This window comes from Pezoporus flaviventris, unplaced genomic scaffold (genome assembly GCF_033815535.1).
Source record: "Pezoporus flaviventris isolate CSIRO_AGI_PZ_B2104156 unplaced genomic scaffold, CSIRO_AGI_Pfla_v1 ptg000400l, whole genome shotgun sequence".
Taxonomy (NCBI): Eukaryota; Metazoa; Chordata; class Aves; order Psittaciformes; family Psittacidae; genus Pezoporus; species Pezoporus flaviventris.
In genome coordinates, this window is record NW_026892947.1 from 148,306 (window position 1) to 165,976 (window position 17,671).

A 17,671-nucleotide genomic window follows, 5' to 3' on the forward strand; every position below is an offset into this window, starting at 1 on the left:
GGGCTCGGCGCTGGCCCCCGGCACCGCTGGGTCCTAGCGCCCGACTGCAGGACGTGGGATCCCGGAACGGGCTGGGCTGGGCGGATTCTTCCTCCCCATATTCCACCTCCCGTGGGGCAGGTTGAAGCCGTTCCCCTTGGCCTGCGCCTCCACCCCTTCTCCAAAGCCCCTCTCCAGGTTTCCTGTCACCCCTTTAGGCGCTGGAGCTGCCCTAAGGTCTCCGCGGAGCCCTTCAGAGCCCTCTAACAGGGAGCATCCAGGCCCTGCTCCGAAGGCTCAAAAGCCGGGGTAGAGACCTGGTGCCGGGACGGACACACACACGTCACGGGGACTCCCCACACACAAGGAAACCCCCCATGAGATGAGGTCCCACGTCATGAACTAAGGCGGCACCGGGGATTTCCGGGGGGGGGAAACACGGAAGGGTGGGGGGGGAGGGGGGCACGAGTGCAAGAGTGAGTGTGCAAGGGGGGGTGAGTGTGAAAAGGGGGGGTGCTCAGGGACCCCCCCCCACGTTGGTAGAATGGGGAATTCCCCCCCCCCGGCACCCCCGTTTCCGTCTTCCCCCCCCCGCCCGGTGCCGCCCCGTCGGGCCGTGACGTCACTCACGGGGACGTCCCGGAACCAACGGCTGGTACGGACCGAGCGTGGGGCCGGGGGGGGGGGCACAGGGATGGGGGGGGGGGGATTGGGTTTGGGGACCCCCCTCAAGCGCTGCCATCCCGTCCCTTCGGGGTTCAAAGTTCACGCGTGTCGTTGGCATGTTTGCATGACGGTGGCATGTAGACGTGATGGGGGACGGGGGTGGGAAGGGGTTGGGGGGTGGAAAAGGGAAGAAGGCCCCCAACACCCCCCTTTTCCCGCTTGCCCCCCCCATAGAACACAGGAGAACACACAAGAACACGCAAGAACATGCAAGAACACGCGTGTGCAGCCATGGAGGAGACACGGGAATGGGCGACCCTCAGCCCCCAGGAGTTCGCCCAGCTCCAGAAGTACATGGACTGTGAGTGATGGGGGGGGGGGGGGGGGGGCATGAACATGTGTGTACACGCGTGTGAGTGGGCTGAGCTGGCTCCACACGCGTGTGCACGCACATGGCCCCCCCATCAGACAGCAGCAGGAGGGTGCAGGACGTGCTGCAGCAGTTCTATGGCACCGGAGCCCTGGAGCAGCACCAAGGGGGCGAGGTGAGGCTCGGGGGGGGGGGGTCCATATGCACGAGCTGCATCCGGGACCCCCCCAACCCGCCTCTGCTCCCCCCCTCCCAGTGTCTGGATCTCGCCGGGTTCCGGCTCTTCCTGCGCTCGTACCTGGAGCTGGACCCTCCGGAGCCGCTCTGCAGGAGCCTCTTCGCCTCCTTCCAGAGCGGGGGGGGGCCGGGGGGGGCCCCGCAGGCCGGGAGGGGGGTCCCCGCAGGCAGCAGCCTGGTCTCCATCAGCGATGTCTCCTGCTACTTCTCGCTGCTGGAGGGGGGGCGCCCTGAGGACAAGCTGGAGTGTGAGTGGGGGGGGTCCCCAGGGTCCTGCTTGGGGGGGGTCCCCAGGGTCCTGCTTGGGGGGTGGGGTCTCACTTCGTTGTCCCCCCACAGTCACCTTCAAGCTCTATGACAAGGATAATGGGCTCTTGGACAGCTCGGTGAGTGCTGCGGGGGGGGGGGTAAAGAGGTTTGGGGTGCTGGGACCCCCCCCCCCAACGGATTCTGGTACCAGGAGGTGGAGCGGATCATCACGCAGATGATGCGGGTGGCCCAGTACCTGGATTGGGATGTGACGGAGCTGGAGCCGGTGAGTGGGACCTGGGGGGGGTCACACACACACGGGGGTGTTGGGGAGTGCTCCCCCCACCATGGACACCCCAAAACCTCTGCGTGATCCCCCCTTCAGATCCTGCAGGAGATGATGCGGGAGATCGACTACGATGGCAGCGGGACCGTGTCACTGAGCGAGTGGCTGCGGGGGGGGGTCACCAACATCCCGCTGCTGGTGCTGCTGGGGCTGGACAGGGTGAGCGGGATGGGGGGGGATAAAGGGGAGGAGGAGCAGGGTGGGAAGTGGGGGGAATGGGGAGGGCTGAGTGGGGGTGGTTGGGGGTGCCTCCCCCCCCCCCAAAGCTCCCCATGTGTCCCCCCCAGCACCTGAAGGACGAGGGGCAGCACCTGTGGCGCCTGAAGCACTTCACGCGCCCCGAGTACTGCAACGTGTGCGCGGGGCTGCTGCGGGGGCTGCGCGGGCAGGGGCTGCGCTGCTGCCGTGAGCCGGGAATGGGCTGGGAATGGGGCGGTGGGATGGGGATGGAAGAGGGGTGATAGTCAGACTAAGACAAGGATGGCAATGGGATGGAGATGGGAATGTGGTGGGGACCAAGATGATGGTTGGACTGGGATGGGGATGGGGATGTGGTGGGGACTGGGGTGGTTATCAGACAAGGACAGGGATAATGATGGGATGGGGATGGGACAAGGATCAGGACAATGCAGTGGGGATGGGGACAGAAGTGGGATGGGGATGGCAGTGGGATGGAGACAGGAGCTGGGAGGATGAAGTGGGGATGGGACAGGGATGTGGTGTTGGGAGCAGGGCAGGGGAGGCTCCGGCTCCAGCTGTTGCAGAGGCTCCAGTTGTGGGGGCTGATCCCCCCCCAATCCCCATCCCCATTCCCAGTGTGCCGGTTCACGGTGCACGAGCGCTGCTCCCGTTGCATCAGCACCTACGCCAAGTCCCGCAAGGAGGCCGGGGTGAGTGTCCGAGGCCTCATCTGTGTGTCCAAGTGTCCGTCTGTGTGTCCACCTGTTCGTCCACCTGTTGGCTTGTCCATGTGGCTGTTGGCCATCCACCCATCCATCCATCCATCCATCCATCCATCCATCCATCCTTCATCCATCCATCCATCCTTCATCCATCCATCCATCCATCCGTCCATCCATCCATCCATCCATCCATCATCCATCCATCCTTCATCCATCCATCCATCCATCCATCCATCCATCCATCCTTCATCCATCCATCCACCCATCCATCCATCCATCCATCCATCCATCCATCCATCCTTCATCCATCCATCCACCCATCCGTCCATCCATCCATCATCCATCCATCCATCCATCCATCCATCCATCATCCATCCATCCTTCATCCATCCATCATCCATCCATCCATCCATCCATCATCTATCCATCCATCCATCCATCCATCCATCCATCCATCCATCCTTCATCCATCCATCCATCCATCCTTCATCCATCCATCCATCCATCCATCCATCCATCCATCATCCATCCATCCATCCATCCATCCATCCATCCATCCATCATCCATCCATCCATCCATCCATCCATCCATCCATCCATCATCCATCCATCCATCCATCCATCCATCCATCCATCCATCCATCATCCATCCATCCATCCATCCATCCATCCATCATCCATCCATCCTTCATCCATCCATCCATCCATCCATCCATCCATCCATCCATCCATCATCCATCCATCCATCCATCCATCCATCCATCCATCCATCCATCCATCATCCATCCATCCATCCATCCATCCATCCATCATCCATCCATCCTTCATCCATCCATCCATCCATCCATCCATCCATCCATCCATCCATCCATCATCCATCCATCCATCATCCTTTTGTCCATCTGTTCCCATGTCAAGCAGTGTGTCCATCTGTACCTTTGTCCTTCTGTCCACACACCCCACCCCAGAGGCAGTGCAGCGGCCGAGCCCCCGAACCCCCCATCACAGGGGTGACACAGGGTGCTGATGCGTGCCGGGGGGTACCATGGGGTGACGGGGGGGGGCCATGCCCAGGTCCAGGCCCACGTCTGGGTACCGGGCGGCTGCGATGCCTCCAAGTGCAGCCAATGCCAGAAGAGGATCAAGAGCTTCCAGAGCCTGACGGGGCTGCGCTGCGTGTGGTGCCCACACCAAGGTGGGTGACACCGGGGGGGGGGGGACACCCCCGCTGTGCCCCCCCCACCTCATCCCGCTCTGCCCCCCAGATCCATGAGGAATGCCAGCCCCTCGTGCCCCCCACCTGCGACTGCGGGGTCCTGCGGGACCACGTCCTGCCCCCCGCCGCCATCTGCCCCGTGCTGCTGGTCAGTGGGGCTCGAAGTGGGGGGGGGGGGGACAGGTTGCGTCCTAGTGCCCCCCCTCACACGGGTGTCCCCAGGAGCGCCAGGACAGCGGGACAACAGGCGAGGGGACCCCGCAGGGCTTCAGCACCACCGAGGGGCAGCCGCTGCGGGTGAGAGGGGACCCCCCCCATGTCCCCACATATCCCTCCCCCATGTGTGTCCCCCCCCGTTACAACCCCCTCTTCCTGCAGGTCAGCCCCGTGCCCGGCACCCACCCGCTGCTCGTCTTTGTCAACCCCAAGAGTGGGGGGAAGCAGGGGGAGAGGTAAGGGAGGGGTTTGGGGAGGGTGGTTTTTGGGGGGGTTATGGGGCATTTCCCCCCCCCCAATAACTCCATTCTGCCCCCAGGGTCCTGCGCAAGCTCCAGTATCTGCTCAACCCCCGGCAGGTTTATAACCTGCTGCAGGGGGGGCCCGGCCCCGGGTGAGCCCTATCGCATCCCGACCCCCCCCCCCATTGTCCTGACCCCCCCATCCTTAACCCCAAATCCGTCCCTGACCCCCCTTTCCCCATCCCAGCCTCACCTTCTTCCGGGACGTTCCCGACTGCCGCATCCTGGTGTGCGGAGGCGACGGCACCGTGGGCTGGGTCCTGGATGCCATCGGTGGGTGCTGACCCCCCTCCGGACCCCCCCCCCCCATTATCCCCCCCCCCCCCCAACCCCCCAGTGACCCCCGTTCTATTGCAGACAAAGCCAACCTGCCCCATCGCCCCCCGGTGGCCGTCCTGCCCCTGGGCACCGGCAACGACCTGGCCCGATGCCTGCGCTGGGGAGGGGGTGAGTGGGGTAAAGGGGGTGTAAGGGGAGGGCCAAGGCCCCCCCCATCCATCCCGGTGCCCCCCCCATGTGCAGGGTACTCGGGGGAGGACCTGGTGCGGATCCTGCGGGAGCTGGAGGGCGGCAGCCGCCGTGCCCATGGACCGGTGGCGGGTGCAGGTCCTGCCCCAGGACGCGGCGGCCGAGGGGGACCCGGTGCCCTACGAGGATCATCAACAACTACTTCTCCGTCGGGGTGGTGCGTGGGGACGGGGGGGGAAACAGCCCCAAAACACCGCAAAACAGCCCCAAAACACCGCAGAACAGCCCCAAAACACCGCAAAACAGCCCCAAAACACCGCAAAACAGCCCCAAAACACCGCAAAACAGCCCCAAAACACCGCAAAACAGCCCCAAAAACACCACAAAACAGCCCCAAAACACCGCAAAACAGCCCCAAAACACCGCAAAACAGCCCCAAAACAGCCCTAAAACACCCTAAAAATACCCCAAAACACTCCTCAAAACACCCTAAATCATCCCTAAAATGACCCCCAAAACACCCTGAAAACACCCCTAAAACACAAAAAAACACCCAAAACATCCCTAAAGTACCCCCAAAACCACCCTAAAAAACACCCCTAAACCACCAAAAAAAACCACAAAAACACCTTGAAAACACAAAAAAAACACCTCGAAAACATCCCAAAACACCCCAAAAGCACCCCTAGAACATCCTTCACCCCCTCGTCCCCCCCAGGACGCCTCCATCGCCATCGCTTCCATGTCATGCGGGAGAGGCACCCGGAGAAGTTTCAACAGCAGGTACAGGGGATGGGACCACCCTGTGGCCCCCCATCCAATTCCTCCCTCCCCCATCCTATTCCTGCCCCCCATCCCATTCCTGCCCCCCCATCCCATTCCCTGCCTCCCCCCATATGCCATCCCTGCCCCCCCATCCCGTGCCCCCCAGGATGAAGAACAAACTCTGGTACCTGGAATTCGCCACCTCCGAGTCCATCTTCGCCAGCTGCAAGAGGCTCAAGGAGTGCGTGAGCGTGGAGGTGAGGGGGGTTTGGGGGGGTTTAGGGGTGGTTTTTGGGGTGGTTCTGAGGTGTTTTGGAAGGGTTGTGCTGGTGGTTTTGGAATGGTTCTGGGGCAGGTTTGGGTGGCTTAGGGTGTGTTTGGGGGTGGGTTTGGGGCGGTTTTGGGGTGCGTTTGAGGGTGGTTTGGGGAGGTTTGGGGGATGTTTTAGAGCTGTTTTGCGAGGTTTGGGGATGGGTTTAGGGCTGGTTTAGGACTGTTTTGGGAGGGTTTGGGGCTGGATTTGAGAGGTTTTGGGGTGTTTTCGGCTGTTCGGGGATGTTTCTGGGGTTGGGTTTGGGGTGTGGTTTTGGGAGGATTTTGGGTGGGTTTAGGGCTGTTTTAGGGCTGTTTTGGGGTGTTCTGGGGCTGGTTTTGAGTGTTTTTGGGGTGTTTTCAGCTGTTTGGGGATGTTTCTGGGGTTGGGTTTGTGGTGTGGTTTTGAGAGGGTTTGGGGTGGTTTTAGGGCTGTTTTGGGGTGTTCTGGGCTGGTTTTGAGTGGTTTTGGGGTGTTTTCAGCTGTTTGGGGATGTTTCTGGGGTTGGGTTTGTGGTGTGGTTTTGAGTGGGTTTGGGGTGGTTTTAGGGCTGTTTTAGGGCTGTTTTGGGGTGTTCTGGGGCTGGTTTTGAGTGGTTTTGGGGTGTTTTCAGCTGTTTGGGGATGTTTCTGGGGTTGGGTTTGTGGTGTGGTTTTGAGCGGGTTTGGGGTGGTTTTAGGGCTGTTTTGGGGTGTTCTGGGCTGGTTTTGAGTGGTTTTGCGGTGTTTTCGGGTGTTTTTGGGGTGTTCCCCCCCCGTTTCCCCGGGATTGCGCTGCTCCCCCCATTCCCGTCCCTATCCCCCCCCCAGTGCTGCGGGACCCCGCTGGAGCTGAGCGCGGCGCTGGAGGGGCTGGCGGTGCTCAACATCCCCAGCACCCACGGCGGCTCCAACCTCTGGGGCGAGACCAAGCGGGGAGCGGGGGGACCCGCGACAGGCACCGCGCCCCCCCCGGCCATCACCGACACCGAGACCCTCAAGACCTGCGTGCAGGGTACGTGGGGGTCCCCCTTTACCCTTCCTGCCCCCCCTCACCGTTGCTCCCCCCCCTCCCTGCCTATTTCGCTCTGGTTTTGGGGTTCCCCCCCCCGCTTTAGACCTGAGCGACCGGCGGCTGGAGGTGGTGGGGCTGGACGGGGTCCTGGACATGGGGCAGATCTACGCGGGGCTCAAGAGCGCTGGGAAGCGGCTGGCGACGTGCTCCGAGCTCACCCTGCGGTCAGTGGGGCCGGGGAGGGGGGGGCCCGATGGGGACCTCCGAGGGGTGGGGGGTGATGGATGCTGGGGGCTCTCCACAGGACATCGAAGGCGCTGCCCATGCAGATTGATGGAGAGCCCTGGATGCAGCCGCCCTGCACCGTACGTGGACCAAACCCCCGCCCCCCGCCGTGTGTGTGTATGGGGGGGGTGTGGGGTGCCCCCCCCGGACTCCCCCAGTCTTTGCCTTGCAGATCAAGATCACCCACAAGAACCAGGCGCTGATGCTCATGGCCCCCCCATCCCGCTCCTCCGGCTTCTTTGGCATCAAGAAGGGGACCCCAGAGGCTTGAGGGAGCCGGGGGGGGGTGTCAAGGACCAACCCCCTCCCAATCCATGTGTGTCCCCACACACCCAGAGCCTGCGGATGCCATATGAGGGTGCTGGGGGGCTTTGCCAGGCCCCCCATGTATGTGCGGTGGCTGGGACCCCCCTATTTATTATGCCCCCCAACTTATTACCCCCCCCCCATTTATTACCCCCCCATTTCGGTGCCTTTCGCAGTAATAAAGCTGATGGTGATGGGCACCGGTTGTGCCAATGGGGCCCCCCCAGACCCAAAACCAGGCAGAGGCACCGGCTGAGCTGAGCCTTTAATGGTGATGGCAGCGAGACTGGGGCCACCGTACCCCCCCCATCGCCACCACCGTGCCCCCCACCCCCCCCCAGGTCGGGGTGGGGGGGCTCTAGGCAGGGTTCCCATGGAGCAAGGGGCTGCTCTCGCTGCTGGGGGCCCCTCCCAGGTCCCCCCCTCCCAGCGCCCGGCGCAGGAGCAGGCGCAGGGCAGAGCTTGGGGGGAGCCAGCCCCGGGGCCGGGGGGCCGGGGGGGCCGCGGGCGGCAGTGGGTGGTACTGAACGCGCCTGCAGGGAAGGGTCCTGGTGTTCCCCTGGTGCCGTGGTCACAGCGACCCCCCCCATGTCACAGCGACCCCCCCCATGTCACAGCGACCCCCCCCATGTCACAGCGACCCCCCCCATGCCATGGTCTCCACCCCATGCTCCATGTCCCCCCCTTGCCACCTGCCCCTGCCATGGTGCCCCCCCATGCCATGTGTCCCCCTACCCCCATGTCCTCCCACACTCTCTGTCACCCACCATGTGTGTGTGTGTCCATGGTGCCCCCCACATGCCGTGGTGCCCCCATTCCAGAGTCCCTCCCCCATGGAGGGCCCCCCACCATTAGAGTGCCCCCCATGCGGCGATGTCCCCCATGGTGTCCCCCCCATGGTGTCCCCCCCATGCTCACTGGTAGGCGCAGGCTGCGGTGCCCAGGGCAGCCCCGATGAGCACCAGCCCCACAACGATGAGCGTAGTCGCGCCGGCAGCCGGGGCAGTGCCTGTGGAGAGAGGCACCTCAGCACCCCCGTCCCATTGGATCCCCCCTGAACCCAGTGGATCCCCCCCATCCCCCCAGATCCCAATCCCACCGCATCCCCTTCCAATCCCACTGGATTCCGCCCTCCCATCCCACCAGATTCCCATCCCCATCCCACCGGATCCCCCCTTTCCTCCCCCTTTACAACCAGAACCCCCCCAGTCCCACCAGATTCTGCCCCCCCCCCCATCCCACCGCCTCCCCTTCCAATCCCAATGGATTCCCCCCCTCCCATCCCACCTCCACCTCCGACGCTGAGCCGGGTGCTGGCCACGGCGAGGCTGCCGCCGGCCGCCAGGGACACGTTGAGGCAGAAGAGCCCGGAGCCGTTGAAGTCCTGGCGCAGGAGGAGCTGGCACCCGGGGCCCGGCTCCACGGCCGAGCACGTCTGAGCCGCCGCCGCCTCCCGGCACTCGGCGTCCGCCACCACGGTGCAGACCTGCTCGGGGCGGCTGCGGGCGGGGGTCAGCCCCTGCCGGGCCCCGCTCCGTCCCCGTCCACACCGGGACCCCGCTCCCATCCCCATCGGGTTCCCCGCTCCCATCCCCGTTCCCGTGAGGACCCCGCTCCCATCCCTATCCCCATCGGGTTCCCCGCTCCCATCCCCGTTCCCGTGAGGACCCCGCTCCCATCTCTGTCCCCGTCGGGTTCCCCGCTCCCATCCCCGTTCCCGTCCAGGACCCCGCTCCCATCCCTATCCCCGTCGGGTTCCCCGCTCCCATCCCCGTTCCCGTGAGGACCCCGCTCCCATCTCTGTCCCCGCCGGGTTCCCCGCTCCCATCCCCGTTCCCGTGAGGACCCCGCTCCCATCTCTGTCCCCGTCGGGTTCCCCGCTCCCATCCCCGTTCCCGTCCAGGACCCCGCTCCCATCTCTATCCCCGTCGGGTTCCCCGCTCCCATCCCCGTTCCCGTCCAGGACCCCGCTCCCATCTCTGTCCCCGTCGGGTTCCCCGCTCCCATCCCCGTTCCCGTCCAGGACCCCGCTCCCATCCCTATCCCCGTCTGGTTCCCCGCTCCCATTCCCGTTCCCATCCCCTCCGGGCACCCTCTCCCATCTCCGTTGCTGTCCCCGCCGGGACCCCGCTCCCATCCCCATCCCAGTTCCAACAGCGCCGGACCCCCGCTCCCGTCCCGTCCCGTCCCCATTCCCGTCCCCGCTCCCATCCCCGCGGGGTCCCCGCTCCCGTCCCTGTTCCTGTCCCCGCCGGGGTCCCCGCTCCCGTCCCCGTGCCCATCCCGTCCCGTCGCGTCCCCGCCGGCCCTCACCTCCCCTCGCACGTCACCGTCAGCTCCACGCTGCTCTCGCTGCCCTCTGCCGCCACCGGCACCACCTGCACGATGGAGACGCTCTCGATGCCCTCTGCAATGGGTGCGGGGTCAGGGCGGGCGCGGATCCCCCCCTCCCCACCGGCCCCCCCGGTCCCGCACTCACGGACGATGTCGAGCTGCGTGGAGAAGGTGCCGTAGCGGTACAGGATGCAGCCGGTGGCTTCGGCGGCCGGTGCCTGGCGCTTCACCAGCACCAGCGGCTCTGCCGTGGCTGCACCCGTGGCTCCAGCTGTGGCTCCAACCACGGCTGCATCTGTGGCTGTATCCGTGGCTGCGTCTGTGGCTCCAACCACGGCTGCATCTGTGGCTGCATCCGTGGCCTCAGCCATGGACACGGCTGTGGCCCCATCCGTGGCTCCAACTGTGGCTCCATCCGTGGCTCCATCCGTGGCTCCAACTGTGGCTACAGCCACGGATACAGCCATGGCTGCGCCTGCAGGAGAAGCCAATGGTAAGGAAGAGGCAGAAGGAGCTGGGACCCCACCAGGACCCCCCAATACCCACCTGTAGCCACCATTCCCTCTGTGTCTACAGCAGCTGCAGTGCCCAGAGCATCCCCAGCCGGGGCCACCGAGGTGGGGAGCACGGGGACCACAGTGGCAGCGGGACCGGTACCCGCGGCAGCAGCTGCTGGGGTGCTGAGTGCCACGAGGACGGGCTCAGTGACAGCAGCATCCAAGGCATCGGTGACAGCGGGGTCCAAGGCATCAGTGATGACGGGGTCCAAGGCATCAGTGGCAGCAGCATCCGCGGCATCAGTGACAACAGGGTCCAAGACACCAGTGATGGTTGGATCCAAAGGCACGGTAACAGCGGTGTCCGAGGGCACGGTGACGGCTGCCGATCCCCCCGTGGGTGAGCCGGATGCTGCTGGTGCTATGGGCAGAGAGTGACGATGGGGAGAACCCCCCTGGTACCCGTGGCGATGGGATGGGGGCTGGTGCCCCCTTACCAGTGCTGGGCACTCCCGGCGTGGTGGGGAGCGGGGCTGTCGGTGATGCGCCGGTGGTGGGGCCCACGACGGGCGCCGCGGAGGTGCCGCAGGGGCTCAGGGGGATGGCAGCCTGCAGCACCATGCGGGCGGCGAAGGAGCCGGCCTCCAGGTACGTGTGGGTGACGGTGGCGCTGCGGGAGATGAGGGTCCCGCTCCCGTCCCCGAAGTCCCAGGAGTAGGAGACGTCGGCGTCGCGCAGGAAGCGGCTGGGGTCGTGCAGCCGCACGGTGAAGGCCACGGCGCGGTTCCGCACGTAGCGCCCGGCGCCATCCACGGCACCGGGGACCTGCGCCACGTCCACCGCGAATGGGACCTGGTCTGGGGGGGGACACACACGTGGGGACACCATCAGCTCACCCGCACCCATTGGGGTCCCATTCCTGTCCCCATTGGGGTCCCATCCCCACTGGGGTCCCATCTCCGTCCCCACTGGGAGTCCCATCCTCATCCTCATTGGGGGTCCCATTCCCGTCCCCACTGGGGGTCCTATCCCCATCCCCATTGGGGGTCCCATCCCAGTCCCCCTCCCAGTACCCACCAGTGATGCTGAACTGGGAGCTGGCACGGCCGATGGGGATGAACTTCTGGCGGCCACGGTAGTGGTAGACAACGACCTCCATGGTGTAGGAGCCCAGGGGCACTCCGGCCGTGCCCACCGTCAGCTGGGACGTGGCTCCATCCACAACCTGCCAGTAGCGCCCTATGGGATGGGATGGGATGCGATGGGATGGGGGGGGTCAGGATTGAGCCTCAGGTCCCCCTCAATGGGTGCTGGGGGGCGGTGGTTGGGGGTCTCACCCCACGTCCACCACACGTAGACGAATCTCCCGCGCTTGCCGCCTGCGGGGAACGGGCGCCCGTCGGGGAAGACGCCGTTGGCTTCATCGGGGGGGTCCGGGAACACCGGGTCCCCGCGGGCCACGCGGGTGCCTGCGGGAGCAGAGGGGAGGGTTATGGGGGGGTTGGGAAGGTTTTGGGGTGGTTTGGGAGGGTTTTGGTGCGTTTAGGGGAGATGGGAGGGGGTTGGAAAGGTTTAGGAGGGTTTGGGGGAGTTTTGGGGGTTTTTCAGGGGTGTTTTGGGAGGGTTTGGGGATGGTTTTGGGGTGTTTTGGGGCTGCTTCGGGGTGTTTTGGTAGGGTTTGGGGAGGGTTTTGGGGGTGTTTTGGGGTGTTTTTGGAGGGTTTGGGGAGGGTTTTGGGGGTGTTTTGGGAGGGTTTGAGGAGGATTTTGGGGTGTTTTGGGGCTGTTTCGGGGGTGTTTTGGTAGGGTTTGGGGTGGGTTTTGGGGGTGTTTTGGGAGGGTTTTGGGGTGTTTGGGGGTGTTTTGGGGGTGTTTCAGGGGTGTTTTGGGGTGTCTGGGGGTGCCCTGTGGCCTCTGCTGGGTGCCGACCGTTGACGGTGCAGTTCTGGCTCCAGACCACGCTGCCGTCGGGCCGCAGCTCCTGGGTGCTGGGCAGGCGCAGGGCGATGGAGAAGGTGGCCTCAGCGCCCGCCATGGTGGGAGCATCGTTGCTGATGTCGAAGGCGACGTCGCCGCCTGCCAGGGACCGGCACAGGGAGCGGGGCTCAGGCTCAGCACCGGGCCCAGCCCCGGCTCCGTCGCCGTCCCCGGTACCCCGGTACCCCGGTACCCACCTCTCCAGCAGCCCGGCTGCCGCGGGGCTCCCTCCTGCCAGGGCCGGTACCGCAGCGAGTCCCAGCTCCGGAACGGCGCCGGGCGCCCGCTCCAGGGCCGGCTCCGGCCACCGGCTCCTGCGGGGACAAGGGGTGAGGACAGCCCCGTTTGTGCCCCCCCCCCATCCACCATTGGGACCCCCCCATTCCTGCCCACAGGGACCCCCCCCTTGCACCTCGTGATGGGCCACGAGTGGGGCAAAGCCCATCACATGGCACCGAGCGCTGCCCAAAGCCTCTTCATGTGACTCTCAGCTGAGCCGGCGCCGCGGGCTGGGGGGAGCTGAACCCCCCCTGGCCCCACAGTCATTGATGGACGGGGACAGCGAGCACGGAGGTGCCCCCCCCCCAATAGCGATGGGGACCCCCAAACCCTCTTCCCAAAGCGCTGTAGGTTCCCCCCACGTCCTGCAGAGGATCGGGGACCCCACAATGCCCCCCCCCCCTCCCCATGGCCCCCAAAAGGATCAGCGGGGTCTAATCCTGCTCCCACTCCCAACCCCGGGGTGCTTGGATGCTGTGAGCTCCATCCCCGGCCAGGACCATCCTGATGGCTGCATTGCCAGGCTGGGGGTGCACCCCTCCGTCCTGTTACCCCCCCTCATCAATGACCCCCCCCATTGAACCCCACTTACTCCTCTGAGCCACAGCCAGGACCAGGAGGGTCCCCAGCACCGCGGCCGCCCCGAGCACCCGCATGGTCCTAGCGTCCCCCCTCGTTGGGCACCGCCGGGGCTCAGCAGCGGGGCCGGGGGTTATGAAGGGGCTCTCGTTTGCATAAATCCCACCCCAAAAAGGGGGGGGCACCCCAGGGAGCTCCCCCCACCTTGTGTTACGTGGGGGACACGTGCGAGCACGCGTGGTCAGCCCCGGTCACACGCTCCGGCTGTGCCCTGGGGGGGTTCGGGGGGCCGTGGGGTGCTTTAGGGACACAGAGGCACCCCCTGCTAATGGGGTGGGGATAGGGGGTGCTCCCCCCCCCATCCCCAGCACCCTCATGGTGGCCCCATGCCCATGGGTCTGGCTTGGACACACAGTGGGGACCCCCCAGCACCCACAGTCCCCATTATTCCCGCTTTGGGGGGGCTCAGATCCCGGTGCTCCCCCCCTTTATGTGGGACCCTTAAAGCCCTCAACCCCCCTTTTTCCCCCATAGCGATGCCGGACCCCCCATCCGGTACCCGTTACCCCCCCCCCCCCATTGGTGGGTCCCGTTCCCATCGCAGGACCAAGGCTCCTCTATGGGACCTCAATTGCCCCTTTAACAATTCTCCCGCGCCTCCCTGACGTCACGGAGAGCCGGGCCAATGGGAGCGCGGCCGGCGGAAGGCGGGAAGCGTGCGCGCGGGGCGGGGCCGGGAGCGGGACCCGCCGAAACATTGTTCCGTGGCCGGGGGGGGGGAAGCGGCGGCTGCGATCGTTCCATAGGGACCCCCCCCCGTCTGAGGACCCCGTAGGCCCCATAGGGCCCCATAGGACCCCATAGGGACCCCAGAGGGCCCCAGAGGTGCCCCCCCCATGGAGAACTTCCAGAAGGTGGAGAAGATCGGGGAGGGCACGTACGGGGTCGTGTACAAGGCCCGGAACAAGGTGACGGGGGAGGTGGTGGCGCTCAAGAAGATCCGGTTGGACACGTGAGTGGGGGTCTGTGGGGTGGGGGGGTCTATGGGGATGAGGGGGGTCTATGGGGATGGGGGGGCTGTGGGGACGGGGGGGGTCTACGGGGATGGGGGTCTATGGGGTGGGGGGGTCTATGGGAATGGGGGGGTTTATGGGGATGAGGGGGGTCTATGGGGATGGGGTGGCTATGGGGATGGGGGGTCTATGGGAATGGGGGGGTTTATGGGGATGAGGGGGGTCTATGGGGATGGGGGGCTGTGGGGATGGGGGTGGCTATGGGGATGGGGGGTCTATGGGATGGGGGGTTCAGGGGGGTCTGTGGGGATAAGGGGTCTATGGGGATGGGGGTGGCTATGGGGACAGGGGATCTATGAGGATGGGGGGTCTATGGGGATGGGGGGGTCTCTGGGGATGAGGGGGTCTGTGGGGATGGGGGGTTCAGGGGGGTCTGTGGGGATGAGGGGTCTATGGGGATGGGGGGTCCAGGGGGGTCTATGGGGATGGGGGGGTCCAGGGGGGTCTATGGGGATGGGGTTCAGCCGCTTTGTGCCCCCCCCCTCCCCGTCCCAGGGAGACCGAGGGGGTCCCCAGCACCGCGATCCGGGAGATCTCACTGTTGAAGGAGCTCAATCACCCCAACATCGTCAAGTGAGCGATGGGGGGCACCCCATAAGGGATGGGGGGGTGATGGGGGTTGGCTTGGGTGCAGTTGGAAGCTGTGAGGAGGGCACGGGGGTGCGGGGAGATGGGGGGGGATGAGCATGGGTCTGGGAGGGCGTCCATGGGGCTGAGAAGAGGACATCTATGGGGGGTTGGGACATCCATGGTGATGGGGGGACATCCATGGGGATAGGGGGGAGACACCCATGAGGGTGGGAGGACAACCATGGGGCAGGGGGGGAACACCCGCAGGGCTAAGGAGGGGATCTCTATGGGGCTGGGGGGACACCCATGGGGCTATGGAGGGGACATCTATGGGTGTGAGCCCCCCCCATGGCCATGGGGCACCCCACGCCTGCTCCATTCCCCGCCTCCAGGCTGCTGGACGTGATCCACACGGAGAACAAGCTCTACCTGGTCTTCGAGTTCCTGCACCAGGACCTCAAGAAGTTCATGGACTCCTCATCCCTCAGCGGCATCGCGCTGCCCCTCATCAAGGTGTGTGTGTGTGGGGGTCACCACGATGTGGGGCGAGGGGGGGTCACCCCACCTCCCTATTGACCCCCCCATCGTCCCCATAGAGTTACCTGTTCCAGCTGCTGCAGGGCCTGGCCTTCTGCCACGCTCACCGCGTGCTGCACCGCGACCTCAAGCCCCAGAACCTGCTCATCAACACCGACGGTGCCATCAAATTGGCCGACTTCGGCCTGGCCCGCGCCTTCGGGGTGCCCGTGCGCACCTACACCCATGAGGTAGGCGCTGGGGGGGTCGCCCTGGGGGTGCCAGCGGGGACCCGGTGCCCATCATGTGTCCCCTTGCGGCAGGTTGTGACCCTCTGGTACCGCGCGCCCGAGATCCTCCTGGGGTGCAAGTACTACTCCACAGCGGTGGACATCTGGAGCCTGGGCTGCATCTTCGCCGAGATGGTGGGTGATGGATGGGACCCCCCCACGCCCCCCACCGCTGGGTGCCCCCAGCATCCATGGGGTGGGTTCTGCCCATCCCATTGCAGTGGAACCGCACGGTGTGGGGCTGGGATCAGAGGGGCTTTGGGGGTGATGTTGGGGTCCCAGGGGTGCCCCCAGCATCCATGGGGTGGGTTCTGTCTTTTCCATCCCATCCCATTTACACCAGTGGCTCCTTGATGGGTCTGGGATCAAAGGGGCTTTGTGGGTGACAGTGGGGTCCAAGGGGTGCGTCTATGGGTTGGTTTCTTCCCATCCCGTTGACGCCAGTGCCTCCCTGATGGAGCTGGGATCAAAGGGGCTTTGTGGGTGACATTGGGGTCCAAGGGGTGCCCCTGGGATCTATGGGGTGAGTTCTACCCATCCCATCCCATCCCGTCCCTGAATGGAGCTGGGATCAAAGGCACTTCATGGCTGTCATGTGAGCTGCTCCCGGGGGGTGCCCATCACGCGTCCCAACCGCATCCCCCATTGACCCCCAGCTGCCTGCACCACGATCCCAGCACGGGGTGGGGGGGGGGGTGTCACGAGGCGCCGGTGTGAGCACTCACACGGGTGATCCCATAGGATCCCACAGGACGGGGTTGGGGGGGCTGATCCCATAGGATCCCACAGGACGGGGTTGCGGGGGCTGATCCCATTGGATCCCACGGGATGGGGTTGGGGGGGGCTGATCCCATTGGATCCCACGGGACAGGGTTGGGGGGGGCTGATCCCATTGGATCCCATGGGGTTGGAGTGGTCTGATCCCATTGGATCCCACGGGATGGGGTTGGGTGGGGCTGATCCCATTGGACCCCATGGGGTTGGAGTGGTCTGATCCCATTGGATCCCACGGGATGGGGTTGGGTGGGGCTGATCCCATTGGATCCCGCGGGACGGGGTTGATCCCATTGGGTGCCGCTGGGCGCAGATCACCCGCCGCGCACTCTTCCCGGGGGACTCGGAGATCGACCAGCTCTTCCGCATCTTCCGCACGCTGGGCACGCCGGACGAGGCCGCGTGGCCGGGGGTCACGGCCATGCCCGACTACAAACCCACCTTCCCCAAGTGGGCCCGCCAGGACTTCACCAAGGTGGTGCCACCCCTCGAGGAGGAGGGGCGCAAGCTCTTAGCGGTGAGTACGGGGGGTCCCCATTGAAGGGGGGGGATACAACAGGGACCCCCCCCTTAAATCCCCCCCTTTCTCTGTCCCCCCCCCAGCAAATGCTGCACTACGACCCCAACAAGCGCATCTCGGCCAAGGCGGCGCTGGGACACCCCTTCTTCCGCGATGTCACCCGCACCGTCCCCCACCTGCGCCTCTGAGTGGTGCGCGCCGGGTGGGACCATGGGGTGAATTGGGGGGGGGGGGGGGGGGTACGGGGCTGCCCCTCGCCATAGGAGCCATCCATGGAGCATTGCTGGGATGCAGCCAGAGCCCCTTCCCCCCTCTGGGGGTCTTCATGTGAAGGGAGCCCCCCCCAACCTGGACTTGTGGCACTTACAAAATGGGGGGGGAGCTGCAACCAGTATTGGGTATGGGGGAGCATCTTCATCCCCGTCCTCCTCCTCCTCACCCCGGGGCTGGGGGTTGCGTTTGTGTCCCCCCCTCCACACACCCCCATGGCCCTGTTTGGGGTCGTCCCCCCCCACTTCTCCCCCCTTTTTCTTTGTGACTTTTGTAACTTTGCAGTTTTGTAGCTAACGTCAGGCTCTGTGTGCAGTGGGGGGGGGGGCACCCATAGGACCCCCCCGGACCCCTCTGTCAGCGCCCCCATCCCCATCATG

At 65.2% G+C, this 17,671-nt stretch overlaps 3 protein-coding genes across 4 annotated transcripts; 2 read left to right on the forward strand and 1 right to left on the reverse strand.

Moving 5' to 3' along the window:
• The first annotated feature begins 553 nt into the window (after positions 1–553).
• On the forward strand, positions 554–7,631 carry LOC133263673 (diacylglycerol kinase alpha-like). Its single transcript, XM_061443533.1, is given in 27 exon segments — positions 554–634; positions 880–1,006; positions 1,114–1,190; positions 1,272–1,500; positions 1,592–1,638; positions 1,713–1,787; positions 1,887–2,006; positions 2,135–2,252; positions 2,664–2,737; positions 3,824–3,934; positions 3,936–3,944; positions 4,015–4,113; positions 4,188–4,262; positions 4,344–4,417; positions 4,501–4,575; positions 4,671–4,756; positions 4,841–4,930; positions 5,006–5,058; positions 5,060–5,137; positions 5,139–5,168; positions 5,670–5,679; positions 5,682–5,727; positions 5,877–5,973; positions 6,839–7,022; positions 7,126–7,246; positions 7,327–7,387; positions 7,480–7,631. Coding segments are annotated over 26 exon segments (2,232 nt in total). The 5' UTR covers positions 554–634; positions 880–912; the 3' UTR covers positions 7,579–7,631.
• A 4-nt stretch (positions 7,632–7,635) lies between these two features.
• Positions 7,636–13,437, reverse strand: LOC133263669 (melanocyte protein PMEL-like). The gene is given in 12 exon segments (XM_061443529.1): positions 7,636–8,146; positions 8,532–8,622; positions 8,901–9,112; positions 9,927–10,020; positions 10,093–10,266; positions 10,494–10,875; positions 10,877–11,301; positions 11,522–11,683; positions 11,782–11,913; positions 12,373–12,519; positions 12,618–12,734; positions 13,292–13,437. Coding segments are annotated over 12 exon segments (2,175 nt in total). The 5' UTR covers positions 13,356–13,437; the 3' UTR covers positions 7,636–7,971.
• Positions 13,438–14,128: 691 nt separating this feature from the next.
• Positions 14,129–17,253, forward strand: LOC133263659 (cyclin-dependent kinase 2). Of its 2 annotated transcripts, none has more exons than XM_061443515.1 (7): positions 14,129–14,290; positions 14,847–14,924; positions 15,314–15,434; positions 15,518–15,688; positions 15,761–15,862; positions 16,815–17,018; positions 17,105–17,253. In XM_061443515.1, exons 1-7 carry the CDS (start codon positions 14,175–14,177, stop codon positions 17,207–17,209), a joined length of 897 nt encoding a protein of 298 aa, XP_061299499.1. In that variant the 5' UTR covers positions 14,129–14,174; the 3' UTR covers positions 17,210–17,253. The 2 variants fall into 2 exon arrangements, with proteins under 2 accessions (XP_061299499.1, XP_061299498.1); XM_061443514.1 differs by having other exon boundaries at positions 15,518–15,687; positions 15,757–15,862.
• The last annotated feature ends 418 nt before the right edge of the window (positions 17,254–17,671 follow it).